This window comes from Filobasidium floriforme (assembly GCF_021052385.1).
Source record: "Filobasidium floriforme strain CBS 6241 chromosome Unknown HD553scaffold_26, whole genome shotgun sequence".
NCBI classification, from domain to species: domain Eukaryota; kingdom Fungi; phylum Basidiomycota; class Tremellomycetes; order Filobasidiales; family Filobasidiaceae; genus Filobasidium; species Filobasidium floriforme.
The window spans coordinates 83,985-105,790 of NW_025763647.1; the positions used below are offsets into that span (position 1 = coordinate 83,985).

The 21,806-nt window shown below is 52.6% G+C and overlaps 8 protein-coding genes across 8 annotated transcripts; 3 read left to right on the forward strand and 5 right to left on the reverse strand.

Moving 5' to 3' along the window:
- Nucleotides 1–597: 597 nt before the first annotated feature.
- Nucleotides 598–1,472, reverse strand: HD553DRAFT_345772 (uncharacterized protein; the record flags this gene model as incomplete). Its single annotated transcript, XM_046183132.1, has 2 exons — nt 598–943; nt 1,003–1,472. The coding sequence occupies 2 exons, from the start codon at nt 1,470–1,472 to the stop codon at nt 598–600; spliced, it is 816 nt and encodes a 271-aa protein (XP_046033114.1).
- A 204-nt stretch (nt 1,473–1,676) lies between these two features.
- Nucleotides 1,677–3,635, reverse strand: HD553DRAFT_318914 (uncharacterized protein). Its single transcript, XM_046180944.1, has 7 exons — nt 3,568–3,635; nt 3,441–3,483; nt 3,266–3,350; nt 3,039–3,172; nt 2,874–2,944; nt 2,160–2,774; nt 1,677–2,085 (listed from the first exon to the last, which is right to left on the reverse strand). Exons 1-7 carry the CDS (start codon nt 3,613–3,615, stop codon nt 1,828–1,830), a joined length of 1,254 nt encoding a protein of 417 aa, XP_046033115.1. The 5' UTR covers nt 3,616–3,635; the 3' UTR covers nt 1,677–1,827.
- A 194-nt stretch (nt 3,636–3,829) lies between these two features.
- On the forward strand, nt 3,830–6,828 carry HD553DRAFT_318916 (eukaryotic translation initiation factor eIF2A-domain-containing protein). The gene is made up of 8 exons (XM_046180945.1): nt 3,830–3,962; nt 4,038–4,247; nt 4,371–4,689; nt 4,769–5,455; nt 5,517–5,658; nt 5,745–5,903; nt 5,984–6,255; nt 6,332–6,828. Exons 1-8 carry the CDS (start codon nt 3,883–3,885, stop codon nt 6,728–6,730), a joined length of 2,268 nt encoding a protein of 755 aa, XP_046033116.1. The 5' UTR covers nt 3,830–3,882; the 3' UTR covers nt 6,731–6,828.
- A 117-nt stretch (nt 6,829–6,945) lies between these two features.
- On the forward strand, nt 6,946–8,654 carry HD553DRAFT_136566 (Translin). The gene is made up of 7 exons (XM_046176642.1): nt 6,946–7,163; nt 7,269–7,495; nt 7,576–7,693; nt 7,773–7,851; nt 7,929–8,078; nt 8,170–8,502; nt 8,588–8,654. Exons 1-6 carry the CDS (start codon nt 7,101–7,103, stop codon nt 8,478–8,480), a joined length of 948 nt encoding a protein of 315 aa, XP_046033117.1. The 5' UTR covers nt 6,946–7,100; the 3' UTR covers nt 8,481–8,502; nt 8,588–8,654.
- Nucleotides 8,655–9,010: 356 nt separating this feature from the next.
- HD553DRAFT_136536 (putative Rho GTPase) lies at nt 9,011–10,648 on the forward strand. Its single transcript, XM_046176641.1, has 7 exons — nt 9,011–9,140; nt 9,379–9,410; nt 9,493–9,536; nt 9,639–9,740; nt 9,825–9,918; nt 9,984–10,172; nt 10,250–10,648. The coding sequence occupies exons 1-7, from the start codon at nt 9,119–9,121 to the stop codon at nt 10,373–10,375; spliced, it is 609 nt and encodes a 202-aa protein (XP_046033118.1). The 5' UTR covers nt 9,011–9,118; the 3' UTR covers nt 10,376–10,648.
- A 1,291-nt stretch (nt 10,649–11,939) lies between these two features.
- Nucleotides 11,940–12,418, reverse strand: HD553DRAFT_345777 (zf-CSL-domain-containing protein; the record flags this gene model as incomplete). The annotated part of the gene is made up of 2 exons (XM_046183133.1): nt 11,940–12,149; nt 12,233–12,418. 2 exons carry the CDS (start codon nt 12,416–12,418, stop codon nt 11,940–11,942), a joined length of 396 nt encoding a protein of 131 aa, XP_046033119.1.
- A 316-nt stretch (nt 12,419–12,734) lies between these two features.
- Nucleotides 12,735–13,867, reverse strand: HD553DRAFT_318923 (RmlC-like cupin domain-containing protein). The gene is made up of 6 exons (XM_046180946.1): nt 13,779–13,867; nt 13,555–13,583; nt 13,356–13,487; nt 13,092–13,266; nt 12,990–13,019; nt 12,735–12,917 (listed from the first exon to the last, which is right to left on the reverse strand). Exons 2-6 carry the CDS (start codon nt 13,573–13,575, stop codon nt 12,841–12,843), a joined length of 435 nt encoding a protein of 144 aa, XP_046033120.1. The 5' UTR covers nt 13,576–13,583; nt 13,779–13,867; the 3' UTR covers nt 12,735–12,840.
- A 1,042-nt stretch (nt 13,868–14,909) lies between these two features.
- Nucleotides 14,910–15,418, reverse strand: HD553DRAFT_277572 (uncharacterized protein; the record flags this gene model as incomplete). The annotated part of the gene is made up of 3 exons (XM_046178001.1): nt 14,910–15,045; nt 15,117–15,194; nt 15,255–15,418. The coding sequence occupies 3 exons, from the start codon at nt 15,416–15,418 to the stop codon at nt 14,910–14,912; spliced, it is 378 nt and encodes a 125-aa protein (XP_046033121.1).
- Nucleotides 15,419–21,806: the final 6,388 nt, after the last annotated feature.

The window sequence follows — 21,806 nt, forward strand, 5'->3', positions numbered from 1 at the left end:
AGCCCACAAGCCGTGCACCAAGCCCATATGAAAGCATAAGCATAGACGGGCTAGCATGACGCTCTCTTCGCCTTATCTAGACGATCCCTGATGGTGACCATTTATCATTTTGCCTTCTGTAGCCTCTAGGAGTTTCTCAGCGATCAGCGATCAACATTCGAGCGCGTGTGAAAGCATTTACTACTGTCCCAACTGAGATCACGCCCCTCATTCCGGGCGACTGTTTGATGAGATCCTATTTCCGTCCTCTTCCTCGACTAGGGTACGACATTCATAGTATGACATGTCCGTGCGGTGTGGGCAGATCTTTCCGGGGTACCGGTGTGGCCTTGCCAAGCTATAGTCATCGACGATGTTTGGCCCACTATCGCGCGCAGCGGTTTCACCGCCGCTTTGGAGTTTCAGATCGACCACATAACAACTTCGCTGTCGCTTACCGACCACGTCGCAAGACCTTCCTTCTGCTTTGGTCCGGCGGCCTCTACTATCTGACCTATGTCTTCAGCACTGACCCTTGCGATCAGCCGTAACCCGATCGCAGTAAACTGACAGTGAATCGCGATTCCCTTGCATTCCTCACTAATGTACTACATGTAATCATACAGCCTTTCCTTCCTTGCTAGTACCAAGCAGGAACATTCGAGCGCGTGCCATCCTGCCCCTCTTCTTCTCAACCACCTTTGGCACCTCCTTGAGGTACCTTCGTACACTCTTGATAGAGGCCTCTCGGAGATACGCTAGATCAGTCGATTCTTGCGAGTAGATTGAGACCTCGTCTATCGAGACGGGATGTGCGGTGTGCGGTTGCGATCCGAAGGATGATTGGTAAGACACGTCGAGGGGCGCGTGGTCCCGGCGGACGACCCTTGATTTTTCGTTGTCGACCGGCAGCTTGAGGGTCTTCTTTTCCTTCGAGTTCGTCAATGACAAAGAGGAAGCTAGACTGCGATTCGGAATGGCTTGGTAAGCTACACTCCAACTATCGCGAGAGACACAACCGACCTTTTAAGATCTTTCAGATAATCCTGCACAAAAGCATCCGGGATGAGCCACCCATCCCTCCTCCTCGGTCTTCTTTCACCCAAAGTACCTTCACCCGAAGCAAAGTTGTCGAACGAGGACGAGCCTAGAGAGGGCAATGAAGACTTTCTCTCGAGCTTGGACCGATCCCCGACAATCCCTGGGGGGTTCGAAGGCGATCTTCGGAGTTTCTTGCTTATCCGGCTGAAATTGATCTCGATGGGTTTGACACGCTCAGAACCAGGGCTTGAGATCGGTAGTTCAAGATCTTTGAGCTTCGAATCTTGATCATGCTTGTTCTTGTTGTCGTCGTGGTCGTCAGACAACGGGAAAGCTTTTTTGGGATCAGGGTAAGGCGTCAACCTGCGCGAAGCAGAATCTTCCGCCTCGGGCGATCTGGCGGGTCGAGCTGGCCTGGTGGGGATTTGAGGGAGAGCGTAGGTGACGGCCATATCTCGTTGAAGTAAGGTGTGTGTTTGGAAGAGTAGGCGTGTTGAGGGGAAGGGGTAGACGGAATGGGAAGACAGGCTTAGGACGAACGGATTGGGGTGCAAGAAATCTCCTCTCCATCATTCGCGAATCATTGCACAAAGAGACCTCTCCCTCAATCACGTCTTATAACCACCCGGACCCCACACCTGAAGCATCTTCGAAAACCCCTCGTCAAAGCTGTGACATGGTATAAAGGAGGCCGCCCTTCGCCGGGCGTCTGCTCTACGGAATACAAGGATGAAACGCGAGCACCATTTCTCACGCGTGTGGCCGCGTCAAGCCTTACTGACACGAAAACCTGTCCCACGCATCGGACTAATCCAGCCCACACCGAGCGCTCAGATCCCGTATAACCTCCTTCTCCTTCTTGCTTAACAATCCTTGGACCATCTTCCACCTCTTCATCCCCCTCAGCCCTTGTACCAGCTGCTTGATTTGCTCTATGTCATCCGCTTCCGCTTTGGTACTTCCTTTGGCAGAAACTGCGGAGAGCATTGCTTGGTAGATCGTTGCAAGGTGATCCGGCTCTATTAATGGGTCCAGCCAAACACACGCCTTTGTTGTAGGTATCGACTATTTGTGAAAAGATCGCGAATTGAAATCAGAAGACCTCCAGCGAATCATTAGAGCGAAACTCATGAGCTCACCGTCAGGATATCCCATCGTTCCCGATCCGTCGCGGCGTGCATGACCCGATCGATCATATCCAAACCCGAGACCGGCGGTGTCACCTCGCTCCTGCGACTCCTATCCTCCCGGACCAATTCCCTCTTGCCATCCACCTTTTGACTACGTGTCTCTGCCTCGTTCTCCCCAGTGAAACCCACGCTCGTACCGGCGAAGCTCCTCTTCCCCTCCCTTCCCGCCTTCTTCTCGGCAAAGCCTGACGTACTGGCTGGCTGTTTGGGATCATAAGTATACTCATTTGTCTTGGATCGGGAAGGACCCGCTACAGGCATATCCCCATCTTTCGGCTTCTCAGCGAGACTCGTCCGAGGTGAAAAGAAGGGAACCACCTTGATCGGGATCTGTACCCCTTTAGGAGGGTCCGGAGGGCCTGTGTTTGTGATACTACTCGAGTTGGAGGTAGTGGTAGTAGAGGTAGAAGGGATGCGACGTGTCGATGACGCAGCGAGGGAGAGAGGCGGTACGGCAGGTTTGAGCTCCTCATCCGCTTGTCCAGTGAGTCTTTCAGTCGAGGTCTTTTTGGCGACAGTGGGATTGGACCGGTCCTTCTTCTTCTTCTTATTCTTCTCTATTTCCTGAAAGCAATTCAACAAAAGCGAATTGCCAGGCAAAGACCGATAGTCAGCATGAGAACGTCCTCGATAAGCTAAGACCGAGGAGAAAGGCAGACTCACCTTTCTCAGACTGGCCAATTCTTCTTTAGCAGCCGAGTTGCTCGGTTCCAATTTCAAGATCATCTCCAGGTCTATGTTCCCCAATTCAACCATGGAAGAAACGGTATCTGTCCATCAGCTGCCTATCTCTTCCTCCTTCTTCGGCGAGCGTCGACGAGCACTGACCTTGAACAGCCCCATCCTGCTCCTCATCGCCCAACTCCCTTCGCGCCAAGGATCTCCTAAAGAGCGCCTTGATGTTCTTCGATTGTAAGGGGAGGTTCAGGACGGTATTGCAGTCCCGTACGACGTCCTGCCATCTGCCGACGCAATTCCCAAAGCATGACAAGCAGTATGAATGCAGGTCAGTTGAAAGACCAAATCAAGCATACATTCGAAGAAAAGGAACCGACTTTTCGAGCTTAAGGTAGGCCTGTGCTCGGTTTAGAAGAGGAGCCGGGTCCGTTGGGTCTAGCCTGGCAGCTTGAGCATAGTGACCTGTTTATGTGCGATCCAGCGAAAGCGCAGCGCCAAATAAGCTTTCAAGATATCCCTCTCTATATGGATAGCGATTATATTTGTTCGTACCTATTGCTTCTGCCCATTTGCCCTTTTTATAAGAAGCGTTACCCTATTCGTAATGAACCAGAGAAGCGTTAGTCATACCGAATCATAGGTAGACAGAGCAGCAGGCAGCGGACAAAGACGGACTGACGGCTTCTCTGGCGGTCGCAGCCGCCTTGGGATCTCGTTGAGGGTTCATGGCTGTAGAGCTAGGACAGAGTAGGCTGGCAACGTTGTCGAAACGAGGTGATGATGATGAACGTAGATATGACGTTTGACCTCGATGAGGGCTGAGGCTGTTCCCTTTTCTGCGCGCCAACTAGAAGCGCGCGTCCCTTCAACCTTTTCAGCTCAGGAATCAGGGGAGTATCTCGATGTCGAAAGAGTCTTTTGTCGACCTCAAAGTCGTTGATAGCAACCTCCCGTTAGATACTACATACAACATCAGTCGTATAGCTAGCCCATCATGCCAGTGCCAGATACAGTACCAACAAATAACCACGAGGAGGATGACGAGGACATCGATTACACCGAGATCGAGGAGAGGTGAGTTCGAACAATACGTTCTTCGTGAGCTCGTGTTCCGACTAACTCAATTCTCTTCGTCCCGACTGTTCGCAGGTATCAGCTCGATATGCTCTCCGGACTCGACAACATCCTTGTCGTCGACAACGTCCCCATCGTCAACGCCGACAGGCGTCAAAAGCTGATCGAACGTCTCCGTCAGGCGTTCGCCAAGGCCGGCGCACCGTTGAGCGGAAAGCAGAGGGAGGACGAGAGCTATGATGACATGGAGATGCCTTGGGACAACGAGGCCGATAGCAACAAGGGGTGAGTCGGTCAGAGCTAGTCTAGAGGGATGAGGTCAATCGAGGCGGTTGGGCGAGAAAGATGCGGAAAGGAATGTTGTCTATCTGTTTGATGTACTAACCCGTACATGCTGTCTCCGCGTAGTTTCCTCTTCCTCACCTACCCCTCTGCCGCTGAAGCCACCGCCGCCCTTCGAAACCTCGACCAAACCCTTTTCGGTAAGAACCGACTGCACGTCAACAAGTTTGGCGACATCGAGCGATACGCGTCATTGCCCATCGAGGAGGGCAGCACCCCGCGAGGTTGGGTCGAGGATAGCGAGATTGAGCCGCAGGAGCACTTGAAGTCTTGGTTGGCCGATCCTCAGGGACGGGACCAGTACCTGACTTACCGAGGAGAGTCGGTCGATCTCAACTGGATCGGACGGGGAGGTTCGTCGGAGCCGGCTGTTCAGGCCGAGCCTGTGAGTGAAGGTTTCTGCGATATCGAGACGGACCGAGACGGAACCGCTCATACGAGCTTGTTTTTGCACTTTCCTGTAGCGATGGGGAGAGCTTTACGTCTCGTGGTCGCCCCAGGGAACTTACCTGACTACCCTCCACCGAATCGGTGTCGCCCTTTGGTCCGGCAAGTCGTTCAAAAACACCGTCTCCCACCGATTCACCCACCCGGGTGTCAAGCTCTTTGACTTCTCTCCCTGCGAACAATACCTCGTGACCTGGTCCCCCGACTCGATCGTCCCCAAGCCTCCCAAGGACGAGAACGCTCCTCAGGACCCTCGACAGTTTGGACCGGAAGACGAGGGTAACCAGATCGCCGTCTGGGAGATCAAGACCGGACTCTTGCTTCGAACTTTCCCTGGTGAAAAGCCCGTGCAACCGGCCCCTGTCCCCGCCGGAACCAAGCCCGAGGACATGCCCGCCCCGAGAAAGCTCTCGTGGCCGTTGCTCCGTTGGTCCCCAGATGACAAGTATGTTGCGAGGTGTCACCTCGGAACTCAGATCTCGGTGTACGAACTCCCTTCGATGGGTCTCTTGGAGAAGAAGTCGATCAAGATCGATGGGGTTTTGGACTTCGAGTGGTGTCCCGACAGGGAGCTGGGAGCGAGCAAGGAGAACATGTTTGCCTACTGGACCCCCGAAGCGGCCAACCAGCCGGCTAGGGTTACCTTGATGGCGATTCCTAGCAGGAACGTTCTGAGGTCAAAGAACCTGTTCAACGTCAACGACGTGAGTCGCCCGGTCGTCTCCTTGAAAGCCTGCTGACACGAGCCTTTCCATCTGGACATAGTGCAAGCTTCACTGGCAAGACCAGGGTACTTACCTCTGTGTCAAGGTCGACCGAGTCAAGAGCAAGAGGAGCACATTCTCCAACTTTGAGCTGTTTAGGGTCAAGGAGAAGAACTACCCCGTTGAGACCATCGAGTTGAAGGGTGAGTCGGCGGGTCTTTGTCTGTGGCTGAGCTTAGTGAGGGAAACGAAGACTGATCTGAACTTTGCTCGGACTCGATGTATACAGAGACCTGCACACAGTTCGCTTGGGAGCCTTCAGGCAACCGATTTGCCGCCATCACCTGTGCCGACCCCAACCCGGCTCACATGGCTCCTGGTGTTGTGCTCAAGACTGCTATCGCTTTCTACTACCTCGATCCCAAGAAGGGCGATTTCAAGCTGATGCGTGAGTCTGGCACGCAGTGTTCTCTACGTTCTGAGCCAATAAAGCCCAAGAGCTGATGTGACCTTGTCGACCGATCACAGGTGAGCTCGAAAACAAGACCGCCAACACCCTCGCATGGGCACCCAAGGGCCGATTCATCGCCTTGGCCACCTGCGGCTCGGCTGTCAAGTACGACATCGAGTTCTGGGACCTCGACTTCACCATCGATGACACCATCAACAAGCGAGACGCCGCCGACCCTGGTAGCAACATGCAACTGTTGTCTACCGGAGAGCACTTTGGAATGACCGATGTCGCTTGGGATCCTTCAGGCAGGTACCTCGCCTCGAGCGCCAGTGCCTTTAGGCAGTCTGTGAGTGCCTGCGAGCGAGAGAAAGAAGATCTAGAAAGAGAATGGTATCTGATCGACTTCTGTGCTATCATCGTAGCCCGAGACCGGTTACTCTATCTGGGACTTCAAGGGTCAGGACCTGCAAAAGCAGCCTCTCGACAAGTTCAAGCAATTCGTATGGAGGCCCCGACCGGCTACTATGCTACCAAAAGAAGACCAAAAGCGAGTCAGGAAGAACCTGCGAGAATTCAGCAAGCTGTTCGACGAGGAGGACGCTGCCGAGGAGAGCAACGTCTCTGCCGACCTGTTGGCTCACAGGAAGAGGCTCATCGACGAATGGAACGCTTGGCGATCGAAGCGTGTCAAGGAGCTCGTTGCCGAGAGGAAGAAGGCTGGCGAGGACCAGGTCGAGAGCAAGGTCGAGGACGAGGGCCTGGAGACTGTCGAAGAGGTCGTCGAGGATATTTTGGAGGAGACCGAAGAGGTTGTCGCTTAGGTGTAGATGGGGCGCAGTGCGGCAGTCTTTCTTTGACCTTTGTATTTCGTTGGATATAAGCAAGCCACCCCGAGGGATACATGACGTACGCATCGAAAGAGTGTTACAAATTCGGTTCGGACTCGATAGCTGGTTCCTGAGAAGCTACTAAAAGCCCTCTCAAGTGAGACGTTATATAGCTTGCTGCTCGCACCCTGCCGGAAGCAATTTTACTTCCGAGCGAGCACATGACGAAAGCTAGAATCGCTACGATCTGAACATTTCGATCAAACCATTGGCCATACATCACACTAGGCTCTCATCGTTCCGACAACAGAGTCAATCGACGCAACCATTTGTACCCCTCAAGTCCAATTCTTTTCTTTCAGAAATGGAGCGCAGTGAGCGAATCATCCAGACGTTTGAAGGGTTTCGAACAACCTTGGACGAGTCGGTGAGCAGCCCTCCAGCATATATACAAGCGAGTCGGGACATGGCTCAAAAGTACTGAGACTCTTGTGTATACTTGTGATTTCCTATCGCATCTCTGGACCGACAGAACGAGCGAAGAGAACGCCTGATCATCTCTTCCCGTCAAATCACGTCGCTCTCCAAAAAACTCATCTTTCACCTTCATCGAATCTCGCTCTTTCCCAACGATCCCGAAAGGAGTAAACTGCTCGCGGAAGCTCAGGAGAAGGCCGAGGAGATCAAGGGCTGTGTCAAGGTCGTTGGCGATGATCTGAGGGATGGGGATCTGACATATTGGGCATATGCGAGGAACATGTGAGTCGAGTCCCGGCAATCGATTACTCCTTCCGCGATGGTGGAGAAGGATGTAGGTTGACAGAACGATGACTGAACAGTTCGGGAGGAGTACAAGAATATATCGAGGCGGTCTCATTCATGCACTACCTACAATATGAATCTCTGATCAACCTAGAACAGGTCAGACAGGCTTTACACGCGGAAGATGGGACCGAGGTGAGTTAGGAAAGATACACCTTTGTATCTCCCTTATCACTGGTCTGATGTGCTCTGGCTTCACTTGACCATTCGGTAGCCCTTTGAGATTACACAAGAGGACTATGCGTTAGGGATCAGCGATCTATCTGGAGAACTCATGCGTTACGCCACAAACTGCAAGTCCATCTCACACCCATATTGCCTCGTAACGTGCCTACTGAATGGACGAACTTCCTTTACCTGTCCTGGACAGGCTCAAGCACCGGAGACTTCAAGGCCGCGCTTCGAGCCTGTACATTCGTCAGGGACCTGAAGAGCGGGCTTGACAGTGCACAACCTTATGTCAGGGATTTGGGCAAGAAGCAGAGCATAACGGAACAGAGTCTCTTGAAGATCGAGAAGAGTGAGTATCTAGCAGATCGGGCGGCCAAGAAAAAGCAGACTACGATGTTAACGCTCCTTGTATCCTCTGCTCGCTCGACGTGATCGTCTAGTCTGCTACGCCATTCAGCTCAGGATCTTGGAGTACGCAGACCGACCCGAAGTGCTCGCCCATCTGACGAAACGAGCTATGGAAGAATCGCAAGAAGTCGGAGCGGACTCGATGGATGTCGAAGGCGGAGGTGGAGGTCCGAACGATTCAGGCAGAACGAGCGGCGGGGATAGAGGTGGACGAGGACGAGGTCGGGGCAGAGGTGGTGCTCGGGGTGGATTCCAGGGTGGAAATCGAGGAAAGAGGGGAGGTGCGGGCGCAGGTGGAAGTGGTACCGAAGCGGGGGATGTGGGGGATGGCCAGGTAGCATAGGCCTCCACAGTCACTTCTCCGAGTAAGTGAGTCGTTCAGTACAGTACGATTCAATCGGCTGTTCTAGAGCCTGAACGCTCACGAGACGTTACTTCGCTCTTTCGCAGATAATGGCCGCTCCTTCGGGGGCTGTTCATTGCGCGCGGGTCCTACCGAATTGCTAGACCCGGATGGCACCAAGGCAGCAAGTAGCCCTCTCATGGTTTGGCGACATGCTCAAGATCGGATAATCAGCTGGCTACAAAGCCCAGCGGTGGAAGAGTATGTTTATATTAAGGGCTGATGTCGGCCTATGCGAACCGCATCGAATATGGATATATGGCGAGGCAGGCAGGCTATTGTGTGATCGAGATCTCTCTGTACCTCGCGATTTCTCTCGGCCATGCGCGCCTTCTCCCCCCTTCCCCGCTCTCCCGTATTAATTACGTTCGATGACCATATTCGTCCGCTCCACCTACTCCAACTGTGCTATAGTCTCGCCCCATCGTCCACTCGCCTTCACCTACCTATCGCTTCTTGCCTCTTATCTCATTCGATCTTGTTCGCTACTCGGTCAGGAAACAGCCCAACGAGGAAAACACGTCGCAAACCGCTTGAGCTCAAGCACAGGCACGCGTTGAGAGGAAAGCGGTAGTAACATGGCCATGCAGAGTATCAAGTGTGAGTTCCAGGCCGAGGGACTCTGTGAGAATGGCTGGGCTCGGGTTGGTACATGGTGACCAACATGGTGCAGATCTCGCTGGTTGCCGGCTATATCGACGTTGACAAGACCGGATTCGAGTCTGTTGCCGACTGAGCTGGAGCAAAGCCACCTACACCGGCCTGCACAGCCGAGGTCCCCATTCGCAGTGGCCAAACCCGGTACTGATTCTCGTCTACTTTATTGTCACGTAAACAGGTGTGGTAGTCGGGGATGGAGCTGTCGGCAAGGTGAGCCCCTGCACGAACAAGTTTTTTTAAGCTCGACCCGACCGAACCTTAACGACGAAACCCTTCCGGTGTCATGGTGTAGACTTGTCTCTTGATTTCTTACACCACAAATGCGTTTCCTGGCGAGTAAGTCTCTCTGGATAGCTTGAGCCTTACTCCTCGATCGGATGGAAGGCCGTTCCTTTGCCGATGGATCCTCATGACACCGCTTTTCTTGTTGGCTATCAGATACGTGCCTACCGTGTTCGACAATTACTCTGCCAACGTCTTGGTAGACGGGAACCCCGTATCGCTAGGTCTCTGGGATACAGCAGGTCAAGAGGACTACGAGTGGGTGTCGATCGAGGGATGCGATTTGAAGATGTGCCGAGGGCTGATAAAGGCGATCTTATCCCATCTCACCCCATGCTACAGCCGGCTGCGACCCCTATCTTACCCGCAGACAAATGTCTTCTTGGTCTGTTTCTCTATCGCTAGTCCACCTAGCTTCGAGAACGTCAAGACCAAGGTGAGCCCTGCCCTGTAAACATTCGGACTGGCCTTCTTACCAATACTGCCTTCCCGATACACTAGTGGTACCCAGAGGTCTCGCACCATGCTCCGGGCGTACCGGTGATCCTCGTCGGGACTAAACTGGATTTGCGAGACGACCCCCTTACCCTCCAACGATTGCGAGAGAGACGGTTCGCACCGGTGACGTATGCGCAGGGATCTCAGATGGCCAAAGAGATCGGTGCGGTGAAATACCTCGAGGTGAGTCTGGTCTCTCCGACTGCATGCCATACAACCATGCAAAGAAAGGTCTAAGGGTCGAAAGCTGACGATCTGCTGCATTGCAGGCATCATCCCTCACGCAAAAGGGATTGAAGAACGTCTTTGACGAGGCGATCAAGACCGTCCTCGCCCCGTCTGACAGGAGCGGGGGGATGAGCAAGCGAAAGAAGAAGAACTGTGTGATTCTCTAGACGGGTGTTGCGAACAGGCAACAGCGCCATACAACGGGAGTGTCCCTGTGGACAGATTAGAGGGGTAGAAGCCGAAAGCGCACAAGGCTAGGTCATTTGACTGCGGGGATTGAGCATGGGTCCTCGGTCGCTGCTGTGGGATAGAGAAATTGCTGTAAAATCGGGTTGCGGAGAATACTTTGTAAAATGCAAGGATGGGAATCAAAACCAGGAGACATGGATTAGAGATGTGACGACGACCGAGTGGATCACTTCCCCCCGGGACATGCATGCGTCAGCTTTGTTCAACTCGTAAAGATGCTTGCATGTTGCCCATATGAACAACATTTTGGGTAGAGGCCAGGCTGGGATTTGCCTCAGGGACATGGATGCAAATAAGATCAATGTCAAGGATATAAAGACGTTGTAAAGTGTGTATTCTGTCTTGGAATTGTGAACCCGAAAATGATCCAGTGAAATCACATTGCAAGGCAAGCAACTGTTTATAAAATTCTCACTGTGCTGGGTTTGAAGACCTTCCTGTCGCTGGACAGAATTGCATACAAATAGGCCTTTGGGCAGACATTCCCGCGTCACCCACAAAGATACCTAGAGACGGGATGTCGCAAGCAGAAATGTCCATCTACAAACCGCCTGGCCGTGAACTGAAAAGCGATGGGCTGCTTCGTCCCAGATTTAAGGCTTAGTCGATTGCCACTACAGACTGATCGATATACAAGGCCTACGTATAGGTCAAACTAGGACTTCAACCTTGAAAGAACCTTGAATAAAAGTACAGATGCGGAGTATCGATATCATGCGTCTGAGACATCGTGACAGTGGATAATCGGACAAATGGTATAAATCACAAATGCGCGGTTTCGTCTCGAATCCCAGCCTACTACAATTCGCGTGACCTGGGCACACGCCGGACCGCATCGAAACAACTTGCCGAGCGGATGTATGCAGGTCTCTCTCGTGGCATGTGCACATCAGTAGGCTGATATCGTGACAACATCCGGAAGGTTTCTGGGCAAGCAAGTAAATGCTTTCCAGCGGGAAGGGAGGATGTTGCCGTAGTCCTACGCCGACTTTACTTGAACGGCCAGCCTAAGTTTTCATGGCTGCCAAGTTCATGACTTCACCGACAGGGAAGGTCCTGATGTATTGGGCACAGCGGCCGCAATCTCGGCTGGCAATGCGCAGAACAGGCCGGATCCTGCCCGAGGCGAACGGGTCTCCGAGGTCGTTGTTACCTCGACCTCTTGTCGCTAAGGGCGAAATTCCCAATCACCGTTCCCTTATATTCGAGATGTGCTAGTTCGGACATGTGGCGAATGGCGGATGGGATGATCGAAGATGTGACGGCACTCGGATATTGGTGAGTCCGTGTGCGGTCGAGGAGTTGATATATAAGCCGAGGGTAATAGGGTATATAAAGATCGTTGGCTCGGATTGAGGTCTGTAGCGTCTTCAAATCGAGTCCGAGGTGCCAAATGATATAGTGGAGTTGTTGTGTCCTTGCAGTGTCGCTCCGGCGAGTCCCCGTTGAGCCTGAGGACCCAGAGCCTGATATGTTTCCCGTCTACTCCAGCTCCTTCTCGTTCACCAACGCTTTCTCCTTCTCCGCCTTCTCCACTCCGACAACCCTGACGGCGACGGATTCCTTCTGCTCCCCCTCCTTGAGGTTCAGCTTCGAAAGATCCTTCTCCAGCTGAGCGTCGCTCTCATCCTTCTCCTCGTCTGCCTCTACCGCACCCTCCTCTTCATCCGTCTCGTAGTCCTCGTACTCGTCCTGTACGCAACGAAACAAAAAGAAACCTGTATCAGCTCCTTGCTCTCGTTGACGATTCATAACCGAGTCAATCAACCACTCACCCATTCGTACTGCACGCGAATGATCAAGCTGCAGCTCGGACACCTAGCGACATCGTCCCCATCCCTGAGCTGGCTCTTGGTGATCTCGAACCGATCTCCACACGGACACGGGTAATGGTAGATCCCGAGTTTGTCATCCCAAGTGAAATCCTCGATATCCACCTCGTCGTAAAAGGTCTCTGGCATGGCGTTGAGTAGAGTCTCTTTTTGTGTGTCCCTTTGTTCGCGTGTTGAAGGGCGGAGAAGGGTGCCCAAGTGAGTCCTTCGACTGCAAGCAGATGAACGGTAGCCGATTGTACAGGAGGAAGGAGGACGAGATTGTGTGGATAGGTCTGATCTGTCTGATTGTGGATCGTGGTGATGGATCAGGTCTCCAATTCTTCGGCAGCTCTCCGGTCGAGGCAAAATCCGGCGACGCGCAACTTTCACGTGATCGACGATCGCCGGACCAGTGTCGACGATCATCATTTGAGCTTCGCCGCAAGGGGCGGCTTTCATGAAGCATTAGGCATTCGTTGGATACGTTAATATAACTTGATTACAAATGATTATTGATTAGGTATGTGATTTGTTCAGGTGCGATGCAATTCGTAAAATTCGGTCTACGTTCAGTTCTTTCCGGGGACGGCCCAGCTAGGAGGCTCGTCCTTGCCCTCATCCTCGAGCTTGTCGCCCTCTTCCTTGGCTGGGAAAGAGATAAAGAAAGACTAAGTCAGCCCGAGTCGCTATAGCGAGAGGAAGGATGAGAAATGCTCACTCTTGTGGACAGACTTGGGGTCGTGCTCCGCTGGAAAAGAGAAGTCGGAGGCGTCAGCCTGAGGCTCTGATCATGGGAAATATCCGACAAGAACAGACTTACCAGGAGCGTAGATGGTAAAGCAGATCAGAGGTTCCTTGCCCGTGTTGATAAAGTTGTGCTTGGTGCCCTGGGGGACGATGACCAAGTCACCGGCGTTGACCATCTTCTCCTCTCCGGCGACGACGGCCTTGCATTGACCCTGAGTGAAGACCAAGTGCTGGTCGACGTGGTGAACCTGTAGTGGCAAGTCACGACCGGATCATGTCATCGAATTAGCGATCGACCAGGTGCAATCGTGCATCAAACGGGAGAGGTTAGGTTCACCTCTTCACCAATGTCTCCGCCAACGGGGATGGTCATCTCAACCAACTGAGAAGATTGACCAGTCCACAAGACCCGACGGAACTCCTCGCTCTTGGCGGGGAACTCGGTGGTCATCTTGGGGTAGTGTTGCATCTGACAGTACACGATCGGGTAAGCGCCTGCTTCTATGCGATGGCCGAGTCTGAGCACGAGGCCTCACCTTCTTCTCGGGGAGCGACATTCTGCTTGCTGATACCGAGAATGCACGAGCGGACGAAGACAGTCGATTTGGTAATGTTCGAGCGAGACAGTTGTTTCGCAGAGGACACGGACGGGCGATGATGGGCGAAGGAGACGTCCGACGGAGACAAGGCGATCGGGCGGTGAGTGTGGTTTTTCGGATGGGCGTCGCAATGGTTCGACTGGAGATGGACGAGAACATACTGTGATTTCTAGCTTCTATATGAGTGCTGCTGCTATCAAATTGGGGCGTGTGTTGTTGAGTTGCAGGAGGGATGAAAGGAACAGTGGATCGAGTTTGAGGTAGTGGGCATTCTCGGTCGATGACCTTATAACAGGGACGATCGCTCGCTCCACCCTTGACCCGTTGACCCCGCGCGATCCCGAGTGACGTCACGATTCATTCCGTTCCGCGTGCGATCGGAGGTTTCACCTCGTCGAGGGCAGACCATGAAAGCTACAGTGGCACTAGCTCGTGAACCGCTGAGGTCACTGATCAGTGAACATCGTGATATAATTATAGGTACATTTTTTTCCTCCCGCTACTCCGTATTTATCGTCGGGAGGTGATCGTGAGTGCTGTAGTGATACATCTTGTCTGTATCAGACATTTTTCGGGGATATTAGATCGACCCATTGTCCATTCTTTCGCAAACTCTATTTTCTATCGGATGCCTATCTTTGGCTTTTCTTTTATTATCCCCGCCCGTCAATCTGGATGGGAAAACTCAGAGGCAACGGGTGGTAGCCCATCGAGGAGTTTGCTTGATGCCAGGAGCCTGATCGCAGAACTCGACCATCGGAAGCGACTCGATGATCTCCTGCGATCTCGAGCGCAAGTCCATATCGAGTACCGACGAGCCAAAAGAGGAGCTCAGGCTGTTCGGAGCCGAGATGATGTATTCCATGCGTTTGGGGGCTGAATCATTCCAGAAGGGGGTCATAGGCTGCTGCCCTACAGTTTTTGGTTGTTGTAGCTGGGACGACGTTGTGAAGGTATTCATCCCATTTTGCTGGCAGTCGTAGGGCGTGGGACCCATCTGCTTTTGAGCCGGCCATCCGGCTGAGGGCTGGCGCGGTGCCATAGGGCGGTGCGCGTCGAATATGATCTCGGTGTCGCTTTCGATCTCGTCGGTCTCATCCAGCCTGATCTCCTTGAGGGATCCCGAACTGGAACCAGATCGCGACCCAAAGTCGAACGAGTATTGGGAACGGCCGTCCATCGGGGAATGAGTCGAGTGGATGTGCTTGCTGAGCGTGATCTTGCGACAGAAACTACAAAATTCAAGCGGATTCAACTTGGAGGATATTACGCTCATGGACAAGGGAATATTCTTACCTCTTCCCACATCCAGGTGCAGTACACACGTAAGGGCGGCTCCCACTGTGGATCTTACGATGCCGAGCCAACGAAGAGGAGTCGGCAAAGGCTTTCCCGCAGAGAATGCAAGGATGGGGTTTTTCTCCTGTGCTGGAATCCGGATGAAGACCAAGGTCAGTCGATCGCGCCAAACGGCGATTCATCGTGAGGATGTGACTCACTGTATTCGCATATGCACCGTGAGAGCCGATTTTTGGATGAATCGTTTCCCGCACGAAGGCAATGGGCAGGCAAAAGGTCTTTGGTCGGAGCCAGGGTCAGCAAGACAAGGCAGATCGTACTCCTCTGGTACAACTCACCTATGACCTGTATGTATTCGCTCATGTCGGGCGCAATCGCTCTTCCTCGTGAAGCGTTTTGTACACTGAAAGTGATCCGGAATCTCGCCTGCCGAGACCGCGCGCAAGTAATCGGGGTGTACGGGATTGTACCGGCAGATCGCGGGTCTGTCTTCGGCAGTCATGTCATCGTGTACGAGCTGCCATGAAGCTTTGAACGTCAGCTTCATAGGCTCGGAGAAGCACAAGGTCTTCAAATCAGGACTGACATCGAGAACATCCATACTGGTCGCGGTTGTCCGTGCGAGGTGGTCTTTGCTACCCCACTGGATCGACGCTGAACCTTGATGTCTGGACTGCAGGGGAAAATGTCCGGACTTTATACTGATATTCCTAGATACTGACTCCAGATGAGGCTCAGATCTCGTCCAGGTCCGCAGAGGACCGACCGCGGTAGTCGATGGAAACGGGACTTGTCTGTTCCTTTGTGATGGCTGATGAAGTGGGATAGATTGGAGACTAGATCCGGCAGATACCGATGATGTGGACCAGGAAGAGAGCGGAGAAGGTTGCGTGATGGGAGCTTCAATAGATCTCGCAGGCGGTCGAGCAGAGGGAGTACCGTGGTATGTAGGGACCAAGCCGAGCGGCCGAGAAGGATGAAAGGAGTGCAATAGATGTGACGTGCTGAGTTGAGTGTTTGAAGCACCTTGCAGCGGATGAACGAGTGGCGTGCTATGACTGCTATGACTCGAGGGTGTTGATGACAATCGGTAGTAGTCTGAGTCGAAATCTAGTCCGTGATCGATCGGAGGGTGTCGATTTCGGGTAGGTTCGGCGCAGGCGATCGAGGTTGATGTCTGGAGTCGAGTGACCAGTTGAGGCAAGGAAGCAATGATACTAGCTGGTATCTTGGTTTTGTTGATGGAGCGTCGAGGCTTGTCGACCTTGTGGAAGGTTAGTAATGGCCAATCGTCTCGTTGGCCAGGTCCGACCGGAGAATGATTTATGGATTCGACTGCGTTCATCTTGATCGAATGATGACGCAAGTCCAGATTTCCCTTTGAAAGCGTGAAGTTCCTTTCGCCAGTCTATCTGCGGCAACGGCACCGAGGATCAGCGAGGATCGAGGGGCTTCAAATGAAAACTCCGTGTGGCCTTACGGTGGTGGTAGCTGCTGAGATGGATCTCCGAGGGGTAGTTACCAAGGATCTAAGGATCCCTTCGACAGCTCAGACACGTAGGTGGGAAAAGGAAGCCTTTGACGACTTCGAAGGAAGTATACAGCGAGGGCTACAGTATACGTTGCTGCACTCGTCTGTCTACGATACTGGGAACCCGCGCTGCTGAAGATCGCGACTAGATTCCCTCAAGCGAGACCAAGTCATTTCCGTTCAGCCGCCTGGTTGTACGGTGTAGTATTGATGGGTACGTACGGTGATTAATCTCCTATCTGGGTCAGGGATTCTTGAGCGAACACAGTTTCGAAGGTTTGTCGCACCATATGACCGCTAGATAACTCAGTTTTTCAACCAGTTGAAACCTTCCGACGGAGGGCATGGCCGGTAATGCGCTTTGACTTACGTTCGTCTCTATATCCATATAGGCATAGGCCTATATGGAGTGATAGTCCCTTTCTAAGTATTAAACTTGCATCTTGTAGACGGCTGAGCGAGCGACCTTCCGCCACGCCACTCCACCATCTTGAAGCCCTCGTAGAACGCTCGAGCCGATCCACCTGTTCCCGCTCGTCCCCGTGGACCGTGGGTCGATTCTTCTTGCAAAGTAAAACCTACCGAGATGATACAAACACGGTGATATCACTATGTCCGCGAAATCTCTTCTAGCTTCTAGCGTGAATATGGTTCAAAGGACACCTGACTCGGCTCCGCTTGTCGTCTAGATCCACCGCGAATGACTCTCAGGAAGCCGGATGATGGAGATGGCGCGCCCCTGAGAGTGGCGTTGGGGCACGGGGATAGGAATCACAGAATCAGCGGATCAGCGGTGGGCACTGCTTGACGACGACAAGCTCGCTAAGCGGAAACGCCACAAAGAAAAAGCTGTGCAACGCTGATCATCCTTTCGCTCGTCTAAGGACGTCCCTGTCGCTCGGCGATCCGAGCTGAAACGGCGGAAGCAGAAATCGGTGGAAAGGGATGCATTCTTGGGAACGATCGGTTGGTCGCATTTCACATTCAAGTGGATTCGTGTACCATGTATTCGTCAAGCGTTTCACTTGGTTCGAACAGCTGACATAGCGATGTCAGACATGACCAACCTTCAGGTTGACTTGTCTTACCGGAACAAGAATTCGGTAAGCAAAGTGGTAACGGTAACCGTTTTCTTCCCACTAGCAGTTGCAGTGTTCGTCACGTCAACGATCTGCCTTCCTTTGAGACACGGTCAGGAGCTCGACTCCTTGAAAGGGAAGTCTCCTACCGCCACTCTATCGCAAGTCAGCAAGACATTATAAGCGAAGACGATCTTGTACGACCAACTCCTCACCGTTGCGCAAATTTACACGAATCGAGCGCCATAACGATGTCGGGCCCAACCAATCTGAGCTTCGTACACAAGCTGTTCAACAGCGTACCCGTCATTCCGTGAGTTTTGCCTCGGATGGGTTCCATCATTTGACCTAACAGTTGATCCCTTTCTTCGGCCGGGAACAGTAAGGGAGCTCCTACGGAAAGTTTCGATGCTCTGTCTAGGGGTGATGCGTTGTCCGGCGAGAATGGCTCGCCGCCAATGTCGACCATCGGGTCTCTCACTCTCAGTACAGGCAGGATCTCAGGCACCGAGTTTGTAAGTTTCCATCTTCATAGGAAAGATGTCGGGTAGTCGCTCAGGGCTTCGCTTTACAGATGGCTGCGTCGGGTTTCCTGTCGGAAGGAAGACCAGGCCTGGTCGGGGACAAGCAGTTGTCTATACAAGAGAATCTGTACATCAAGACGACCGCTCAGCAGAAGGTTGTGGGACTAAAGGAACTCCGTACGTTGGGAGGACAACCTTGAAAGACAGAAAAGTTGGCTGAAAAACCCATTCATCCTAGGGAGGTGTATCGGCCAGGTCGAAAGACAGATGAACCGGTCAATCAGCCGCGATCTGACCGCGACGAGAGCTATGGCCCTCGGAGAAGCCGCGCTCCAACCCAAACTTTCAGCGAGCGGGAGAGAGACTCTAGTTTTTTCCTGTCAAGTTCTTCAACACCTGATGGGAAGTGACGATAAGTCCCTGATCATGGCGGAAAAGGTCGAGAGCTGGTTGCCAGTCGCGGCCGAGCTGTTCGGTAAGAATCAAGGGGCCGCCGAAAATTGAATCAAGTCGCGCTTACGCCTGTCGGTGCTGCTGCAGGGAGAGCGCTTGGCGCTCTTTTTCGAGGTGCGGTGGATCAAGACGAAGCCATTCCCCACAGCATCTACGGGAACACAGTCTCCGCTCTGCTGTAAGTCATGAGGTCTTCCTTATCAATCATCATACGGTCTGATGCTCACGAGGCCTCTTGCTCATGACTGTAGGAAGCAACTCCAGACTGAGCCTCGAAGACTCGTTTGTACCGAATGTACGACTGAGAAGCCGCATTCCATGAGCCTGGCCCAATTGAAGCTGTTGATAATCCTCAAAGTCCACCTCTCTATGTGGAACAACGCCCGCCTGGCTGCCGAAGGGTTTATCAGCGATATCATCTGGCCCGTTCAGATAGCCTTGCACTGCTGCCAAGTGAGTACGCTCGATGATGTGTACGAACTATCACTGTCTGACGATTTTGATCGTTTGATCGATCCAAAGCTCGTACTCAGAAAGACTTCCAACAAGATCCTGGCTCAAGCGGTCCGTGCCCATCGAACCCTCCGAGTAAAAGCGGCGAAGGGTATCGAGGTATTGGCAGTGACGAGTTTCGATGCGGCATCGAGTGGACTCGCTCGACCTTCGAACCGGCTACGCGCAAACCATCAAGTGGCATATTATCTCGAGACCCTGGCGACTCTTTGGCAGGAATCCGCTCTGGTATGTCCCCGGCTACCGAGGTCTAACTTTGAGTACGCTAACAAGTACCCTGAACAGACACTTCGCTACAAGCTCAGCTCTGTGCGCCGGGAATACTACGACGTTAGAACCACTTGGGATGCAATCACATCGGTCGTGCAGGTACAGATGAACCCCGAAACGAGCAAGCAGATCTGTGTCCTCCTCCCGCTGTTGGCCTATGCAAATCCAACTTCATTTGGCTATTTTGCCTTGCAAGACGTGGTCGCAGTCTTGACCTCATCGCAAGCCAGGAACAACGGTAAGTTTAGTCGTAACATGTTTTGGCCGCTATAGCTCAGGGTATCCTCGTGGCTTTCTTTGGGGCAGCGGAATACATCAAGGTTCTTGGTCATATCATCAAAGCAGTAGGAACAAGCGCACTGGTCTCCCGAAACGTCATCTTCGAATTCATATTGCGAAATCTCGAGGACGGGATTGAGTGAGTGGAAGAGGTCGCCTGTGTTTACGAATATGCTGAGACAATTCGGTTGTCGCTAGAACCGATACTTGCTTCGAAACTGCGAAGAATTTCATGCTAGCGTTCGGTCCATGCGCTGCTTCGTATCTGGGAGAAGTCGTGGAACACGCCCGAAGGATCCCTTTGAGCCTTGCTCAGCTCAATCTCATCACGACAATCCCAGCCAATGTACCGACCCTGCGCAGGCAAGTTCACGAGTACATTACGAGCGAGATCAAGCAGAGAATCGCCAGCGGTGCTAATGTGGCAGTGAGTTGGATTCTAAGTCAAGCATTCTAGGCTGTTACTGATTAACGTTCGACACAGACCGCACAACAATGGGTAGCGTTGTTAAAAGTACTACCCGGTTATGCCACTCAATGTAAGTCTTTCGTCCTATGTCAGGTCCAGGTACATTTTCGTCTACCAATTCAGAGAACTAATATCATTAGCTATGCCGTAGACGCCGAAGAGGTAGATGAGGATGTCACGCAACTGATCGTACAAGCGCTGAAGCCAAGGAATCCACTGAGCGTCATCGAAGAAGCTCTGCAACAGCTACGACATCCTGCCTTGATCCGAGAGGAAGGATCTCCGGTCCTGGTCCAAGCCATTTTGGAACTTATGCAGGAGCGAAGAGGTCAGTCTGACTTTGTCGTCTGGTATAAAACATGGTTCAATCTAACATATCGTGCGATGTCACAGAGCCGCGGATGCTGGAAAAGTCGCTTGCGAGACTCTCTCAATCGAGATTGCAATTCCAAATGCAAGCAGTTACTCTACCCTTATTGCTTCAACTTGGTACTTCGGATATTAGGCTTCAAAGGGTCGTGGCGTCCTTGTTGACCATTCAGGCCGCGCGATTTCCGGCCCTGATCGTGCCTGTACTGCGGCGTTTTGTGCGTCTGACCTTATTGCGCGTGGACAACGAGATCGTGAACAGGTCAGTCGACCCTCTTGTTGAAGCTGAGGATCCGGTGCTAAGATCTCGCTTCAGTCATGGAACTACATCCAGTGTCGCGCTACAGCTCTTAGCAACTGTATGCATAGCTATGTGCGTTCACCGACTAACAGTCCGCCAGTCTAGATGCTATGTCTCACATATTCCTTCAAACCAGACCTTCGCTACCGTTAGCACTGTCTGAGTTGTATTCAAGACCCGTGCTTGCTCTCCTATTGGGAGCGCTTCGACGATACGAAACTATCGGTAGAGATGCTCCGACAGCGATCACCTGCCTAGGTAATCTCGCTAAACACTGCTCGCATGTCTGGGAGACAAAGGACATAGAGGAAGCTGTCGCACAGCTCAGAAGATTATCTCAGCCCCCGCACGACAGCGGCGACTCCACCCTGGCACTGGGATGCATGGCGGCCCTCATGGCCATACCTCAAAGTCGGTCACTACAGGATGGTGTAATGAACGAGATGTTCGGTACTTTTCTTCAGCAAGACACCGCATTCCTCCCCGTCGTCAAATGCAAAGTCATGGCGGTTGTGGGAGCAGTTGGAACGGCCGATCGCAACCCTGTACGAGACCGCGATCACAATGCGGCCTTGCGACGAGAAGACAGTAAGTGAACTGGCGTAGAAATCCAGAATATAGACTTATCGACGTTCCTTCGACAGGTCTATACGATGATAGACAAAGGCGCAGGGTTTCTACTGCAGTCTTGCGAGACAAGTTCGGCGCTTCTTCAATCGAATACCAGCTGTCGATTATCTCTGACAATCTGTTAACGACCGCCAACTCCCGGTCATTCGCTGGCAAGATCGCAGTATGGAGTACCACCTTGAAACTCTGTTTGATGGTACCGGAGGAAAGATACGCCGATCGACTGCCTGATATCCTTGAGGACGTGATCTCGCAGTACGAGTTGAACTCAAAGGGAAAGCTCATCAGAACCCACCGCTCGAAACTTCTCATCCTGATATCACAAGCTATCCTCCTGAAGCCAGTTGGATATGAGCAGGTGTGGCCAACACTGTATGAAAGGCTTGTCGCAATTGCGGAAGAACCCGAGTTGAAGGCCTCCGATGCTTCGGGAATTTTGCTGATAGTCCTCTCCGTATTGTCAAAAGGGAGA